The sequence below is a fragment of the Cyprinodon tularosa genome, unplaced genomic scaffold (genome assembly GCF_016077235.1).
Source record: "Cyprinodon tularosa strain WSP-4 unplaced genomic scaffold, ASM1607723v1 ctg418, whole genome shotgun sequence".
NCBI classification, from domain to species: Eukaryota; Metazoa; Chordata; class Actinopteri; order Cyprinodontiformes; family Cyprinodontidae; genus Cyprinodon; species Cyprinodon tularosa.
Genome location: NW_024039139.1, coordinates 1,077,350 through 1,095,923, shown reverse-complemented (window position 1 = coordinate 1,095,923; position 18,574 = coordinate 1,077,350). Strand labels below are relative to the sequence as shown.

The 18,574-nt window shown below is 42.1% G+C and overlaps 1 protein-coding gene across 2 annotated transcripts in view; it reads left to right on the top strand.

The window, feature by feature from the left end:
• LOC119792394 (poly [ADP-ribose] polymerase tankyrase-1) overlaps positions 1–18,574 on the top strand; it is a 101,660-nt gene that overhangs the window by 32,348 nt on the left and 50,738 nt on the right. Inside the window, exons 1-3 of one of the 2 annotated variants that reach the window (XM_038299016.1) lie at positions 7,641–7,895; positions 8,094–8,130; positions 10,128–10,203. In XM_038299016.1, the coding sequence (XP_038154944.1) occupies positions 7,850–7,895; positions 8,094–8,130; positions 10,128–10,203 (159 nt within the window). In that variant the 5' untranslated portion in view covers positions 7,641–7,849. Of the gene's footprint in view, positions 1–7,640; positions 7,896–8,093; positions 8,131–10,127; positions 10,204–18,574 lie in introns of those variants that run through there. The other variant, XM_038299015.1, reaches the window with a different exon arrangement.

Genomic DNA, 18,574 nt, shown 5'->3' with positions numbered 1-18,574 from the left:
TTTTTGTTGTCAACAGAGAAAACACAAAATCCCCAAATTAAGCAAAAAACAGCAATAGACTCAGAAACCAAGCGATGAAGTATCTACTCACCTAAAGTTTGCAAATAATGTTAGCTAAAAGAATGGGCGCTTTATTACTTATTTAAAAATAGGTATTAATCCAAGCCATGTAGAAATGTTATTTAAAACAAAATAATTAGAAAAGATTAATGTTTAAGATTAAAAAATGGACAGATTAGGTTTTTTTTTATTATAAAAATTTCAACCACAACTATTGTGTAATACTAGCTCAGTTTTTCAGCAATGTGCCAGCTGAGATTCCTAAATGCCTTACTAATGATGGTGCTAAACAGTATCGAAAACAGGATTATATCTTCAAAAGTTCGTCTGAAACTTCACTTGAATTACAAAAATGGAAAATGAAAATCTTTAATCAAGACTTTATTTTGCTGGAATTTACAGTCAGGCAGTAAAATTTATGTTTTTAGCTTTGGAGAAGGTGAGCTGAAAAATAGGCAGTCTTAGTGGATATTTTTGTTGGCATGAAATGAACAGGAAAAATAAGTCATCCGACTATTTAATGGCTCTCAGACATTTATGTACAGTTTTTTCCTGTCATCTTGTCACAGCCTGAACATCCACTAATCTAATTTTTTCCTCCTGGCAGACATTTTTTCCCTCATTTCTTGGAATCAATTAGGCTCTGTGTCCAACCTTGGCTCCCGCTCAGACTAACAGAGCTCAGCAGAGGCTCCTGCTGGTGCTCTGTGACTCAAGCAAAAAAGGGGAAACAAATATAAATCGGTACTGCGTTCTCATCTCTCAGGAAGGTTTAGATCTGACTTTTTTGTTGTAAATAAAGTGAAAAAGAAATTGTTTCTTAGAGGAGAGGTCCACGGTGGGCAAGCAGATTTAACAGGGAAGAAAATTTGGCTTTACTCTCTGATGAATGCAGGCAGAAAAAATTATCTGATACTGTAGTTTGAAGTGCAAGGAAGGACATCTGGGTGATGGAGAGAATATCAATGGAAAGGGATCAGTGGATTGATGTCAAATGACAGAATAAAAACAAAGAATGTCATGGGAAGCGGCAGAACCTTAAGGAAAAAAAAGATGAAGACACCTTCTAGGTTCAGTGACAGATGGAGACGAACTGAAGCGACTTCCAGTGAATGCAAAGAAGCTGGAGGAGGAGACAGTGCCAAATGGAGCCTATAGATATCATGTAGACAAAGGGCTGCTGTGGATACTGTTAAGGCTGTGTCCTCTTAATGCACAAATTAGTCGCACACCTTTAGTGTGCATGGAAGGGAAAGGGAATGTGTGTAGTTTTCAGTGCCTTATCTGAAACAAACTCATTGATTACCATGATGACTGCTGTTCGATTGGTCACCTTTGATGAATGAACCCGGGTCTTAGTTCCCCTGAGATGCTCTGTCTCTTTCACAAGCCCAGACAGCTTTCTCTTTAACTGTGTTAAAATAAAATAAAAAGGAATGACCTAGCAAAGAGAGCCAAAACAAAAATAATATATTTTTTTATTATCTGTGTGTGTTGCACTTCCAGGATTCATTTACGCTATTCGGGCTCCCTTCCTTCAGCTGAAATTGGCTAGTTTCTATGTCATTGCACAGCTCCACAACTCTGAGTGAATGATGCTTGGTCGCTGTGCAAGAGTAGACTGACAATAAAAGCAGAATTTAGGATTAAAGTTTTGTGGATTTACTAAGAAAATTAAGGGGGCGACTTGAAGTTGTGGTTATAAAAGATGGATTAGCAATCATTCAGTCCGGTAGGATAGAATTCGATCCTCAGAATAATTCAAGTGAGATAAAATGTCAGTATTTCATTACCTTCAATAATAGGAGAGGATGGGCAATAAAAATAGAACAAAGTAAACTTGCAGAAAATTCTTTAAGTATTTCAATAATGGATTTTTATGGAGGCTTATTGTGATGAGCAGTCTTGTTGTTGACCTTTAATGAATCAAATGTATGTACTGTATGTAATGTAGTAATGCAGTAGTATTAATATAGAACATTTCCCTACTGTAAGATCAATATGATTTCAGTGCAAAGGAATCAATGCCTCAGTGGTTTATTCTTATACAAAGCAGATGAATTTATTTGGAGCTGATTACTTTTACTTACTTTGTTGGTGATGAGAGTAAAAAAATGGTAGACGAATTTACTTGTTCATTTCAAAAAGATGTGCTAATATATAATATAACATATCGCCAATCCTTAAATATAGTCATGTTTAAAAATTACAGTTGAACCGTTTTTAGTATTTGGACCGCATCCCAAACTGCTCCCTAAAAACTTACACTTAGCTATCAAGTCTCACTTGCCATAAAGTCACACTCACAGCTCTGGAAGGCGCCTTGATTAAACGTGAGGTCTGTGGCACAGGGTGACATAAAATATAACATTTGCCCTTTTCTTAAAACAAATATGTACGGTTAAATAAAACGATTTCAAAGAGGACATTCCATTTTGGAATTAAGAATTTTTTTTAATACCTAACTTGAGATTATTCGTGTGATGAAGATGCAGCAAATCGGTGGAATTTACATTTAAATGCATGTGTTTCCTTCGCCATAAGGCTGCTGTTACACTTGCTGCCAAATTCCAGCGAGCCTGCAACTGATGCAGACTCCCTGCATACTCAAGAGCTGGACGGTCCACTCACCCTAACCACTATGTGGTTTGGCATGGCACTTAATGTGGCGGACCCTCCGCGGGAACATGAAAATGGAGGTTTAGGTTTTTAGAAAATTCCTTTCAGCTAGGCTATATGTCACACTGGTTGAGATCTTTGCTGAATCTGTCATTTAGTCAAATTTAGAAATGGAGATTTATAAAGTGACAAGATATAACAGATGTCATAGCAATTTAAAAGGCAAATAAATCAAATGTAGAACCCATTGTTGTGGAAAGGAATTTAGCATCATCCCATTTTTTCCAATCATATGTTCCCTTTTAGATCCAGGTAAGACATACCTTTTCCCTGAAACTGTGATACAACCGGAATCACAATATTTACACCACAATCCTTCAAATTTAGTATGAGGTTACTTCTCCAGAAAAGTATTTTGGTTTTTATATCTGCTCCAGCTTTGGCCAAACATGTCCAGGTTTAATTTGTCTACAAAGCGTGATGGGAATAAAAAAAAAAACAAACAAACAAAAAAAAGTCTGCTCTCCATTGTTTACTTTCCTGATTTCTATTTCACTGGTGACATCACCAGCGCTAACCCAGCATGATGGTATCACCAGACATGAAGCAATGGGGGTTCAGAGGCCACACAGCTTGCTGGCGGGGATCAGACCCAGATTTTCTTTTACCAATGAGAAGCGGGCCAAACGCAGAATGTTAGCTGGTCGACTCGTGTTTCAAAAACCTGCGTTAACCTGCTTATTTCAATAGGAAAGGTGCTCTAGAGTCTCTTTAGCTGGAGATGTTTTTAAATACCTTTCTGTAAAGTCAAACCAAACATTTGCTTTCAAAGATGTCATGACAACCGGTTCTGTGTAATTAGATAATTTTTGATTCTTTATCCAAGGCTCTACTGAGTCCTTATGAAATGTTTATTTAGAAAAGAAAAGGAAAACATACCCTGGCTAACTTATGTATGCAATGAACATAAACAGTTTCTCTAAGGGGATTTGGCTGCTGTGTAAAGATAAATCCCACACCCTAGTTCATAGTGGCTACCAGCATTTACATTCAAATGAGAAGGTGGAATTGGTAGCTTAAAAAAAACACTATTATTCCAGACCAGCTCTCCTTGGTGTGCTCTGTGAAGCAATTAATAACATGATGTAAGAGGCAAGTGCTAAAACACTACAAGTTTTAATCCACCTCCCATTTATTTGTCGTCCTTCTGCTCTTTGGAAGGTCTCGTTGCACACAGATCCACTTACAGCGTCAGCACTCGTGACCTTGCTGCAACTCCAAGTAGATCGGTCACCTCCCGACTCAAAGCCGGTCAATGTGAATCCATAGATAAACTGCTTCTAGAATAAGTAATATTTGATTTAGACACCCACTAACACACACAGGCAGACAGCTGGGCTTTGAGGCAACTCATGGCTCAGTCAGCATCATCTTTTCAGGCGAGGTGTTTGATGCATACTAGGCTTTTATTTCAATTAAAACAATTATAAAATAAAAAATACCTTTGTAAATGCCCATATCAAATAAAAAAAATCGGTCCAGCACACAACTGGAATTCAAATTATGATTGCTCTGTCTGCAGGAATTCTCCCACAATGCATCATCATTCAGAAGGTAGCTGGCCTGTCCTGGGCTATAACACGTCCTTGTGTCTTCTGCTTGAAGTCATGCACACACACAATCCTCTCAAACATGTTCCCCCAGACTACTAAACCTAACCTTTACACAATTTTGGACATCAAAACATTGGATGTGATTTACTTCTCATTATGTGATGCACCTAGAATTTAGATTATAAATAAGCATATGACTTTTAACTCAGAACTCTCAAATCACAGGAACCCAAACTGTTTTTCTAAGCAGTCCGAGGCTAAAATCCTTTTTTTTCGGCTCCATTTTTATTCATGTCATAAAACCTGTCTCTTTCTCACTAGATGTGGTTAAATCGCCATATAAATTTTCCTTGTGTTAAACATTTGAAACAGCCTCACAAATCTTTGAATGATTGAACTATTTTTGATATGTCGTTTTTATTCTGAGGTTGAACATGTAGTAAATGTGGAAGCTCTTTGTTTTATTATTAAGATGAGAACATTATTGCAAAGACAGCACATGTTTGTGCAATTACAAGATTTTTTTTCCTTTTGTATATTTTTAAATTAATAAAACAAAGAGAGTCAAGGCTCTTTTTGTTTTATGCTGAACAGATTTTTCTCCAATAGAATTCACTTAGACTTAAAATGGTGGTGACAGCACTGTGAGGATATAGATTAAAGTAGATGTGTCTATTTGTGTTGAGTTAAAATGATCACTAACATTGATGTCTATGATGATTTGCATAATAAATGTAAATCAGCTTAATGAAGAGGCTGTCATTTTAGTTCTGGAAAACTGAATCAGTCTCAGTTTAAAAATGGCTGAGAAGTCAAATTTAGTGTTTTGACCTTTTTCTAGTTCTGTCTGTTCCTTTCTCTCGGTCTCCCCCTTTCCTCCCCCTCCTTCCCGCTCAGCCCCAGCTTCTCTAACACCAATTACACTGTGTCAAATCCATGCATGTCAGCTTCCAGATCCCTAATCATCCCTTCTCTTTCATCTGTAATCCTTTGTTCCATCCTCCTACCCCACTTTTTCACTCACTGCTAACCTCTCCTCTCCTCTTCGTGCTTCACACAACCCCACCCCTCCATCTGCTTTCGGTACCAAAGCCATCCTCTTCGACTTTGTACTCTTTTCGTTTATCTCCAGCATACCTGGTGCTCTTCCTTTGATTTTCTTATTCAATTTCGTATTTCAATTTTACAAGTCTCAGGGAGACTTTGCACGTTTTAGAAATGCCCTTACATTTGTTTTCCAGTCGAAATGGCAGTTAAAGTTTTATTAGGTGTGAAATTGGAAATCTGCTGTCTTTTAAATGTCTTGGGCATTGTTGCTATTCTCACTTCTCCCTCTCAGGAATATATGAGAAAAATATGAACGAAATATGTGCCTTTTGTGTAGCATTAATCTGCTATTTTTGTTGCAGATTTTGTTGCATTTAGTATAATAAACTTTTTGTTGCATTTACTTTATAATTACCTCCGCCAAGTAGGTTTTGTTTTTAGGAGAGGTTGAGTGTTTGTCTGTCTGTTAATAGACAGATTTTAATTATTTTTTAAATCAGAATATACTGAAACACTAACTACATGTCAGAAGACAATCCATTAACATTTGAAAGTGCAGAGGAAAATATCATCCTACTACATTATCCACACTGACAAATAGGGCATCTGTAATACTCTCACAGGTCTGTTTAAAGCACAGATAGCATTATAAGAAACAAGCACCATGACCACGCAGGTCCGACATACTGTTGTAGAGAAGTTTAAAGCCTGATTAGGATACAAAAAAAGTTCCCTCAAAGGTTAAAAATTCCAAGGAGCACTGTGTAAGAGATAATATTGAAAGGCAAGAAGTATCAGACCGTTGCAAATCTATGAAGACTCTGCCGTCCCTATCAATTTTCAGCTAAAACAAGGAGAAGACCGATTAGAGATGTAGCCAAGAGGCTCATGATCACTTTGGGTAAAGTGCAGAGATCTACAGCTGAGGAGTGAGACTCTGTCCATAGGAAAACAATCAGTCGTATACAGCACAAATCTGGCCTTTATGGAAGAAAACAATTACTTAAAAAATCTTGTTTAAAGTTTGCTGCAAGTCACCTGGTTGACACAGCAAACATGTGGAAAAAGGTGACTTGTCAGATGAAACTGAAATCAAACTTTTTGGCAAAAAAGCAAAATATTATGTTCTGCGTAAAAGCAACATAGCTCATCACGTTGAACACACCATCCCCACTGTTAAACACAATGGTGGTAGCATCATGGTTTGGGCTCCAGCAGGGAAAGGGAAGATGGGTTAAATTGATGGGAAGATGGATGGAACCAAATACAGGACCTTTCTGGAAGAAAACCTTTTGGAGTCTGCAAAAGACGTGAGACTGGGACGATGGTCGAAAACATAAAGCAAAATCTAGAGTGGAATGGTTCACAAATAAAGATATCCAGGTGTTAGAATGGCCAAGTCAAAGTCCAGACCTTAATCTAATTGAGAATCTGTAGAAGGAACTGAATTAATATTGCTCACTCAATTATTCAGGTTTTTATTTAAGAAAGTTTAAAAAGTCCATTGAATTTCGTTCCACTTCATGATTGTGTCCGACTTGTTTATTCTTCAGAAATTGTTTTTTTTATATAAATATATAATATATATATATATATATATATATATATATATATATTGAGAGAGGCTTACTGCAAGCATGTATTTTTATAGTTGCATAATCTATTCATTTTTGATAACTTGACTAACCGAAATGGTATTATAAAGACTATTATTGCTTAACATGGAGGTAGGTTGTACAGACCTTGACATTTCTTTGATAAACCATGGAAATAAATGCATCAGGGTTGCAGTGGGGCTGGTGCATATCTCCAGCAGTCTACGAGCGAAATATTGTGTTGGTTTTTTATTTTATACATTCTTTTCCATTATTTTGTCAGTCATTTTTTTAATTCAAGAAATAGATCTGTTTCCAGATTAAACAGATTGTTTTCATCATTCTGTTTTAGTTATCCTGTGTTAACTTAAAAAACAAACAAAAAACATGAATTAAATTATCATCAGACAAAGACCTTTTCCTCTCCATCCAAGTGAAATAACAGAGTTCAACCAAACTCCATAGTATTCAAGCTGATTGTTTTTTTTATTTCTAGATTAGATTATGCAAAATGTGGCGATGATTCCTGGAAAGGCTGCCCGCCGCCATGTCCCTTGCAGAAGAGACGCATATGGGAAGGTGTAATTGTTGTGACTGTAGCAGCAGGGAAGCAAAGAGCTGGAGAGGGAGCCAGGAGGAGGGAGATAGGGGGAGGGGTTTGTTTATTTCCTTTTTTCTAAAATGATAACTGTGCCCCCAGAGTCCACTGGAGAAAAAAAAAAAAAGAGGAAAACACACAAAGGTAGTCGGATGTAGGGAGACGGAGACAGATGACTGAGAGCAGGGGACAATGGGACGCAGCATCAGCAGCAGCAGAGACTCCCAAAAGCGACGCGTTGGAGAAGGGAGGGACGGACAGACACACGGAGACACAGAGGCAGCGCGTGTGCCGGTCCGCCGCTCATCGCCCAAACAATGAATGTGCTGTGGTCGCTGCCGGCAACACACCGTAGCCAGAGGGGTGCGCACTGAGAGAGAATGGCAGAGGCAGTGATTCAGAGGGGGGGGTTAAATGAAAATAGGAAAGATGGTGTCCTCCTGTAGATAGCGTGTGCCTTTGTACATGTTTGTTGTGTTTGGCTGATCATGTGTGTCTCTGTGTGGCTGATGTGCATTAGCGGGAAACTGTCTGACACCATGATCTTCTGTAACCATTTAGGTGAATACAAGAAGGATGAGCTGCTGGAGGCTGCAAGGTGAGTACCAGACCCTGCATGCTCTTTGTTTTCACTTTGCTCCCTTCTTCTGCTTTTTTTTTATGTATTTGCCCACTTTGTTGCATCATTACATCTTTTGTTTTTATTCTAATCTCCATCCTTCTTTAATCTCTCTCAGCTACCTTACAGTAGTCTTCATTTCCTGTTTCCTTTTTTTTTTCCCTCCCTTTGTTTATAATATTTTCATCCACCTCATTGCCTGCACAAGCACACTCAGCTCCCACACCAGTCCTGTATTTTCAGATTGAGAGAACCCAGCACTTGTGGGCCGGCAACACTTGTGCGTTTTAAAGGCGTGTTATGGTTGCAGGCAGTTTATGTGGGCTGTGTGTTTTGTGTTTTTTTTTATCATATTTTTGTGCCTGGCTCTCACATTTAGTAGTGGAAAAGCGCCTGATTTTTGAATAGTGTGTGGGTGGCAGGGCGCTTGATGCCTCAACAGACCCCCCCTGCCCACTCTTCCCTCCTCCACTGCCCTCCATCTCTTCCAGCTTAATACACAAACATATCAGGAAGCAGCTGGTTTAGTGAGCAGGTACCCCAGTGTATTAGGGGTCAGAGGGCTGTTTATGTGTAAACCCAGCATGGCCGCCTGACAGCTGAGCCCGTGACTGCCTCATCACCCCGTCATTAGGAGGAATTTACTTTGATCTTAGGGTCATGGTCAGTCATTTACCATGGTACCTTGGCCTGCAGAATGTTGTTCCTATAGTTTATGCAAATATCAGTTTATGGTCTAGATCAGGGCTTTAGTTGCTGTTTGTGAGAAATTATGCATATTGTGAGAGGAAGGGACAAATACTCCTTGAATTAGATGGCTGATGCAGGGCTCCTGTGCTGTCTGAAAAGCATGAAGCTTATATTTAATATTTTCCAGGGTTGGGTGAATGTAAACATTTTTATTAAAATGTAGGATTAAAAACTTTAATCCTAATCTTGTCTGGTGGGTCCTTTCTTCATTGTGTCTTCCTTCCTTCCTTCCTTCCTTCCTTCCTTCCTTCCTTCCTTCCTTCCTTCCTTCCTTCCTTCCTTCCTTCCTTCCTTCCTTCCTTCCTTCCTTCCTTCCTTCCTTCCTTCCTTCCTTCCTTCCTTCCTTCCTTCCTTCCCACGCTGTCTTTTCATGAAGAGGGCATCATCTCACTTCTCCTTGTGGCAGACTGAATAAACAGCCAACATGCCTCTAGAGGAAATATATATATATATTTTTTTAAGTTTCTCTTATTGGTTCTGAAAATAGGCCTGTTTTCTTCCTTCCTATTAGAATGTAGCTTTTTTCTTTAGGCAATAGTAAAAGTTTTCTCCTCGCTGGTTAGCTGTCTAGCCTGGTCAAGTTGAATAATTACAAAGTTTGGTCTCCAGGACATTTCTATGATCAGGGAGCCATCTTTGTGCAGAGATCTTATTCAAATAAATGTATTTTCACAATCACAATATTGATACTTAAATTGAAACTAAATGATAATTTTAAAATTTGATTTTAATGACACTAAACAAGAATGCTAACCAACTAGGCCCTCTGTGAAATTCGGAAGTTAAAGGAGAATTAATCCTCTAAAGGCTGTGAAAGGATTCAATGTCTATCCATAACAGTTTCAAACATGATTAGTAGCTCCATATGCCAAGAAAAAAGAAAAAAACTTAAAAGAAAAGATTGGGAGAGAAACCAGCAGGAAGTAACTCCAGGTTATCGGCTTTTGCTCATCAGCTTTGCTCCAACCAAACTGCAGCAATAAAACAGATAAAGTGACTTTTTACTTTGGATAGGAATCCAATCATTCTGCCTTTCCTGTCTTTTCCTCTCTCAGATACCTTTCTCTCTTTGCTCCAAGACGTTAATCATTGTGATTTCATCAAGAGGCAATCATGTTTGTGGCACATTACACAAACATGTAGTCTTTTGTTGTGTCTTTTGCTAAATTTCTGCTGTTCTATTTATTTCTGTATGTAATGTGTTCTTGGTTCTTTAATATTTTCAGGAGTGGAAACGAGGAGAAGCTAATGGCCCTGCTTACGCCGCTCAACGTCAACTGTCACGCGAGTGATGGGCGCAAGGTAAGAGCCAAGGAGCATGCACAGAGAGACTATGAAGCTTATAACAAGCTCATCTCTGCCGTCTGTGTGACCGCATATTTCCCGACGGTCATTAGGGTTCCCATACAAGTTAACAACCTCTTTATTTTTTTATTTTTTTGTTGTTAGAAAAGTTGGAAAAGAAAAACATGCTGGTATGACAGCTGTGTGTCTATTTGAAATAATCTTAGCATTCACCAACAGGCATTAGTGTCCTTTCTTGGCTGTCAGTCATTTAAATGAACAGATAGAAACATTGAACGTTTACAGCATAAATTATCGCTCATGCTGAACAATAATGATGCATCGCAGCAAACAGAAACCTGTCAGTCTCTTGGAAACAAGATTGTTTTTTTAAATATCTTTTTTTCCCTTCAGACACATTATACATTTCTGTTACTTGTAATGCTGTTCCTGTTTGTGTTTTAATATTGTTTTAGTAAAGTTAACTTCATAATACTTAGAGCTGGTAGCCGTGGTATACAGTGATGATAAAAATAAAGCACACACTTTGAAAATCAATATTCATCCATCAGGACACCTACAGTTTGTTTGTTTTGTTTTTTTCCAGTGCAGGTTTGCTCTAAGTTTATGACCAAACGGACAAGCTGTGGTTTAGAAACCAAACTGACCTCATGTTTCACCAGATTGTCTGATCATATCGCGCAGAGACCGGAAGCAGCCTAGTTGCTTTTTCTATTGCTCCATTCATCTCAGATCGTTAAGGAAGAAAAATATTTCATGGCTGTCATAAAGTAATTTCTGTCTTTTTTTTATCTTTGCCCACCATGCTTAATAGTAGATATGAGGCGTGTGATCCTTTTTCTCTTTGTCTTTTGGGTTATTCAGATAAAAATCTTGCAAATCGGTAAAAGCAGCGCTGTATTTTGACAAAGACAGTCAAGCATGCAGCTGACATTGATAATAGGGGTGTGAGAAATAATCGTTTTGGCGATATATCGTGTTATCCGGCTGCCCAATTTAGAACCAGAATCAGAAATACTTTAACAATCCCAGAGGGAAATTACTTAAATTACTTTAATATCAAGATTTAATATCAATCCTTCACTTACTAGATATGAAACAGGGTTACCTAAAACAATGAGGGGAAAATGGGCTTCCTCTGCACCGCCACTCTGGCAGAAAGCGCTGTGGAGCCCTGTTGCTGTGCGATGCGGTTCCAAATCCGTATTTGAGGCGGTCACAGTGGAAGACGTGGACCGACTCAAACCTCAAACAACATGGATACCAAAATAACTAAATAATCAATATCTTCTGATGAACATAACATCACTTGCTTTTTTAATCTATTCATTTGATTTTGATAGCTGGGGAAAATATTGCAATATACACTATATTGCCAAAAGTATTTGCTCACCTGCCTTGACTCACATATGAGCTTAAGTGACATCCCGTTCCTAATCCATAGGGTTCAATATGACGTCGGTCCACCCTTTGCAGCTAGAACAGCTTCAACTCTTCTGGGAAGGCTGTCCACAAGGTTTAGGAGTGTGTTTATGGGAATTTTTGACCATTCTTCCAGAAGCGCATTTGTGAGGTCGCACACTGATGTTGGACGAGAAGGCCTGGCTCTCAGTCTCCGCTCTAATTCATCCCAAAGGTGTTCTATCGGGTTGAGGTCAGGACTCTGTGCAGGCCAGTCAAGTTCATCCACACCAGACTCTGTCATCCATGTCTTTATGGACCTTGCTTTGTGCACTGGTGCACAGTCATGTTGGAAGAGGAAGGGGCCAGCTCCAAACTGTTCCCACAAAGTTGGGAGCATGGAATTGTCCAAAATGTCTTGGTATGCTGAAGCATTCAGAGTTCCTTTCACTGGAACTAAGGGGCCAAGCCCAGCTCCTGAAAAACAACCCCACACCATAATCCCCCCTCCAACAAACTTTACACTTGGCACAATGCAGTCAGACAAGTACCGTTCTCCTGGCAACCGCCAAACCCAGACCCGTCCATCAGATTGCCAGATGGAGAAGCGCGATTCGTCACTCCAGAGAACGCGTCTCCACTGCTCTAGAGTCCAGTGGCGGCGTGCTTTACACCACCGCATCCGACGCTTTGCATTGCACTTGGTGATGTATGGCTTGGATGCAGCTGCTCGACCATGGAAACCCATTCCATGAAGCTCTCTGCGCACTGTTCTTGAGCTAATCTGAAGGCCACATGAAGTTTGGAGGTCTGTAGTGATTGACTCTGCAGAAAGTTGGCGACCTCTTCGCACTATGCGCGTCAGCATCCGCTGACCCCGCTCCGTCAGTTTACGTGGCCTACCACTTCGTGGCTGAGTTGCTGTCGTTCCCAAACACTTCCATTTTCTTATAATACAGCTGACAGTTGACTGTGGAATATTTAGGAGCGAGGAAATTTCACGACTGGATTTGTTGCACAGGTGGCATCCTATCACAGTTCCACGCTGGAATTCACTGAGCTCCTGAGAGCGACCCATTCTTTCACAAATGTTTGTAAAAACAGTCTGCATGCCTAGGTGCTTGAATTTATACACCTGTGGCCATGGAAGTGATTGGAACACCTGATTCCAATAATTTGGATGGGTGAGCAAATACTTTTGGCAATATAGTGTATAGTGACATTGCAATATGGTGATAATATCGTATTGTGACACGTATCAAACACCCATGCCAATAATCACCCCTAATTAATAAAGTTGGAAATGAAGAAAAAACTAAGTTGTGCTGCTGTGTTGTATTAAAGAAATATATTCTCCATTAACCATTCCAACTAAGAAATACTTTTTTTAAATGATTTTCTAGTTTTGCTTTTTTGAACCAACATGTTGAGACTCCAAGAGCCTCAGGTGAGGCCTTTGTTCTGCCTTCTGCAACGTCTCTTAACGTTGTAAAATCTGACAGAGTTAAATTTGCAATAATGTCGACTCAGAGGAATGCTGGCAGCTGCCCTAAATGTGAGCCTCTTCTCAATATGTTTTTTCATTCTATTGTTATTTTAAAATGATCTTTAAACTCTGTCCAGATTGAAAGACATCTACTCTACAGTTTTCTCTTCTGTTATTGCTGCTGGCTTTTTATCTGGGCATTAGGGATGGAACGGTTTATGAAAACCGTCCGAACCGTTCGGTTCGACTGTCTCGGTTCGGTTCGCGTGTGTTTCGTTTGCTTCATGCCCTGCTCCTTTTTCTCATAGGCGAAGCGATTACACTCCAGAGCAGAAGGTGGCGGTACTGCGACCAACGCCAACCACCAGTAGTAAACAAGAAGAAGAAGCGAAGCAGCGTAGCCGGGTGTAGCAGAAAAAAATCAGTTGTTGTGGAAAATTGTGTGGGTGTGGTGAGTGGGAAAGAATAGGAGTTGGAAGACGCGCCAGCAGCACTTTATAGGTCTGCTGTATGGGACCGCTTTGCATTTAGAGTGACCTACGATGACGGCGGAAAGAAAGTTGTGGATAAAAGTGCAACAGTGTGCAAGCATTGTGCAACACGTTTTGTTTATGCTAACAGCAACATGACCAACATGTCATGCTAACCCCGAAATCCCACATACTCCGTCAGCGCTCCGCCCCGCTGCGCTCCAGACCGCCTGCACAAAGCAAAGCCTACAGCCTCCGCTGTGGCTCCCGTCCGCTCATCTCTGAGTTCCTTGGAGATCGTAGAGGGCATGCGCAAGATGATTAAATTCAAAGCAGCAAAACATGCGGAAATGATCCAGGGTTTCCACGGATCATTAAAAATAATTACAATTCATTATTTTATTTTTTTTTTCATTAATTTCATAAATTTTTATTTTTTCATAAATTTTTATTAATTTTTTTATTTTTCGGTGTAACAATAAACATATACCGAACCGAAAACCGTGACCATGAAACCGTGAACCGAACCGAACCATGGATTTTGTGAACCGTTCCACCCCTACTGGGTATTGTGTTAACAAAGGTGGTCAAACTAGCTAAAGATCAGCTGTTAAACATTATATTATGAGCAGCAGCATCAATCCAGGTTAAAGCACTTTTACTTAAATTGTCTCCGATTCACAACAAATTATATAATTTGAGTGAAAATGAATACCCCAAAAATGTATTTTTTATGTTGATTGTCTTCGTTTCCAATGGAAATGACAGTTCCAGGTATTTTCCATCAGACATCTACCTTTACCTCCCAGGTATAAACATAGGAAGGACAAGTCTATAAAATAAGCACATAAAAGTAAAACTATGGCAGGTTTTTTTGCTGAATGGGGAAGATTCAGAGTAGAATGAATGAGGAAGAGGAAATGCTTCTGATGGGCTGTGAAGCAGAAAGGATCCTAGGGTAAGACTTCAGGGCATGAGGTAAAGCCAGGTTTGCTAAATAAGATTATAGGTACAACATGAGTACAGCAACGTTTGGAGCAAAGCTCTGTTATCATTCTGGGACTCCAGCATCAACAGGGAGTCTTGAGCCTTGGGTTTAGTTCTTCTGCACTACAGCAGCACGTCTGGCTTATGACTGATTAGTCCCCTGGATGACAGAGTGGAAGGAAAAGCAGACAGCTCTCTGGTTTTTGTGGCTTCTGGCTTTAGTTGGCCCGGTCCCTGTAGTCCTCCACATCATTGCTTTCCAAGCTGACAGAAATATAAAACCCAGGGAGTCTGTTGCTTTTTCCCTTATCTTGACAGCAGAGTGACAGAGAAGCTGAACCCGGCAGAGATGATTATCCAAACTGTTTCAAAATTCCCTGTGCGCTCCAGTCGCCGTCCCTTATGGTGTTAAACGGTGTTGTTAAAATCATCTAAACGCCAGTTTTGTTCAAACAAGGTATATCTAACTTTCACCTCCATAATCAGATTCAGACTTTTTCTAAAGATTACTCTAGTTTATTGGACACTGAAGCGGCTTTCGCCCAGTTTTATAGTTGCTATGAGAACTGCAGGGGCAATCTGGGACCCAAAGGGAGCATTTTAGCCTTTACTCTCGGTAGCTGTCATATAAATGCCACAGAAGCTTTGAGGAGGCTTTTTTCTCTAATTATGGGCCCCTGAGTGTTTCAGACTGTGCTCAGCTGCAGCTTGGGTTCATCGTATTGCCTTCATATCCATTTGTGAGAGAGCGTCTCCTCGCTGTGATTGGTCCAAGCAGCCTGTTGGGGATCTGATACCTCCAGGGACAATCGTGCAATATGAAATCTTCAGAGAGGCAGGGGACACGCAAGAGATAATTTCATATTGCTTGAATTTAATGGAGCATGAGTCCATCATGGCAGCCATATCCAGAAGATAAACCTGGTCCCCAGACAGACAATGAAACAACCTCTCCTGCACAATTTTCATTTGTGCTGCTCTTTAATTGCTCCAAGTGTGTGTAGTCACACAGATGACATTTCATATGTTTTCCTGCCTGGTCTGTTTTATCCATCCTACCTTCTAAGAAGTTGCTGCTAATTGAAACTGCAGTCCAGCTAAGGGAAGTGATTGGCTGATTCATAGAGGTATGAGATGATTTATTGGGGTTTATGAAAAAAAAGACTTAAACGTTCAGATATGTTTATTGCATTGCTTCATACAAAGTTGGATGAAGTCAACATGCATGTATCTAATAGACAGGTGTCGTCTTGTTTTTACAATTTTGAGGTTTCCTCTAAGGATGCTAGTGTTTTTAATTTATCTCTGTGTATTAGAAGTGTATTTTTCCCCCCAGAGTCTCATAAAATATCATTATGGTTAGATAATGAGTATAAAGACTCTTGGTTCTCAGTGTTGCCTATTTAATTTTTCTAGTCTTCCCTCCGTCAGTTTTTCAATGCTTTTAAATGTATGTTTGACGATCAATGTGTCGTTATATCTGAATTACCCCCTTATCGATTTTCCTGATAGTTTGACTTGGTTTTAATGAGGCGATATATATGTGACAACTTTTGATTGCAGGAGTAGAATAGATAAGAATATTTATCTTATTGTCTACAAATCATCCAACTGGTGTACATGAAATTGAAGTTTCAAGACAAGGAATGGCTGCCATCTGAGTGCAATATAAACATAAAGCAGGGTTTCAGCTACATGTAGCCGATCGTAGGGGACCAATAAAGGAAATTAAAAGCTGCCGCACCTTCAGAATAAATACAAAAGATTTATGTTAAAGAGACATAATGTAAGTTTGTACAGAAAAATATCTTTATTGGGGGGGCTTATTTTATGGGCCTCACCACGGTCGGCCTCCTCCATCCCCTCTCGCATCTAGACATTGAGGGTTGAGGGTTGTCGAAGGGGGAGGGTGTGCTGGCACCGTCTATCTCCTGGAGGGGGGGTGGAGTGTGCCGGACACCCCCTCTTGGTACTCCCAGTTTTAATTGCATCTGAGAGCAACACGCAACAACACCACATTCGAGCGGGCGCAGTGAGGATCGGGGTCTTCTCACACCCCTGTTCTCCGGCTGCCGCCTGGAGTCTGGGGCCTGGAGGAAGAGCGGGCCACCTGGTCCGTGGTTTTGGCTGGGGCTGGCTGCGGGGCCTAGGTGGCCTGCTGGTGGCGGGGCTGTCACCTCTGCTCTCCCCAAAGAAGGTTGGATGGAGGGGCATGAAGTGCCTGGTTGAAGGTTTTTTTTTTTTTTTTTTTTTTTTTTTTTGTTCTTTTCGGGGGGGGGGGGGGCGGTTCTGGTTGGGTGGCCGGCGCGGGATGGGTGGGCCCCGGTCCCGGGGGGGGCTCTTGCGGGGGGTGGTCCGGTCCGTGTGCGGGGTGGGGGGCCGGGCTTGAAGCAGGAAAGAGATGGGTTGGTGTGGCGGTGTCGCCGCTCCCCTCCCCTCACATCCGGATTTTAGGTTCACTTATGGGGTCATCCGATAGTCCCGGGACCGACCACCGGTGTCACCGGGTTTTTGGTCCTGGTATTATTGGATGTGAGTGTTATGTGTGAATGTGTGTCTGCGTTGTTATTTTCTTTATTTATTATTATTATTATTTTATTCAATTTTTTTTTTTTTTTTTTTTTTTTTTTTTCCTGTGGTACGAGTGGGGGCACTAGGGAGGGAAGGCATGATTGAGATGGTGTGTTTTTTTTTTTTTTTTTTTTTTTTTTTTTTCTTTCCCAGGTTGGGGTCTCAACCGCACCCTCTCCCAAATACATCTCAAGTCTCCGCTAAGTGCGGAGCCCATTCCCCCCGTCCTGCTCTCCCTCCGCTGGCTGGCGTCGGGGCTCACCGGTGCACTGGTGGAGCTGGGGGTGGATGCCCGGGGGACTGCTGGCTCATTCCTGGCGGCCTCTCCACTGGCCCCGGCCGGCCGGGGCTTTGCTGGGGCTCCTGTCTGGGGGTGGGGTGCCCTTGGGGCCTCGGATCCCTGGGGCCTGGGACTGGATCCGCTTCGGGGTGGGGCTGGGTGTTGTTCGGGGATTTTCGGGGTCGGTGCCGGTGCCTTCGCTACGATGCCGGTTCCTGGGCGGTGTTTCTTTCCTATGCCGGTTCTGTGGTATCGGTTCGGGGAGGGGGGGAGCTGCGCGGCATGGTGGGGTGCGGGTCTTGGGTCCTGTTTTGGGCTCCGGTTTTTCCGCTCGCACTTCTCCTCTTGCCTATTTATTTTAATTGTAATTATTAATTAATTTATTTATTTACCTATTTATTTATTTATTTTTTTTTTTTTTCTCTTCCTCGGTGGGGGGGAGCGGTTGCGGGCGGGTCGGTGTCTGGTGTCCGCTGTCGCATTGTGGGGGCCCCTTTTTTTTTTTTTTTTTTTTTTTTTTTTTTCTCTTTTTTTCTTTGGGGGGTTTGGCATGTCTGTTTTCTTGGGGGGGCGGGCGGGCCTGCTGGTTGGCGGTCCTGCTGGCGGCGCGCCGCTGGTGTGTGGGGGTCCGGGCGGCTCCGGCGGGGGTAGTGTTGGGGGGCCGGTCTGGGCGGGCTGGCTGCGCTGGCTGGGTATTCGGGTGGGTTTTCCCTCCTGGAGGCATGGCGGGGCTGCTCTGTTCCCACTGATCGCGGCGGGTGGGGCTGCGGGGCGGGTGTGGGCCTGGGGTGGCTATGACCGGCGCGTGGTGGGGGGCCGGGGCGGCGGAGCTGCTCTGGCCGCGTGTCGGGGCCTGGTGCGGGCTGCGGGGGGGGGTGGCGGACGTGGCTGGGCTGCTTTGGCATCGTCCGGTGGGGGGGCGGCGCGGTTCGCTCCGCTCTGGCTTTGTGCTGCCCCTCGGGCTGCTGGGGGGGGTGGTTGCGCCGGCTGCGGTCTGCTCCTCTTGCGGTTTTGCGCCGGGCGGCTTTTCTGCTCTCGGGCTGATTCTGTGCGCGGTGTGTTTCGTTGCGCGCTGTTGGCATCGGTCTTGGTGGGGTGGGGCTGCGCTTTTGGCCGGGGGGGCGTTTTGGGGGGGGTCCCGCGGCGCTCGTGGCCGGTTCGCGGCGGATGCGC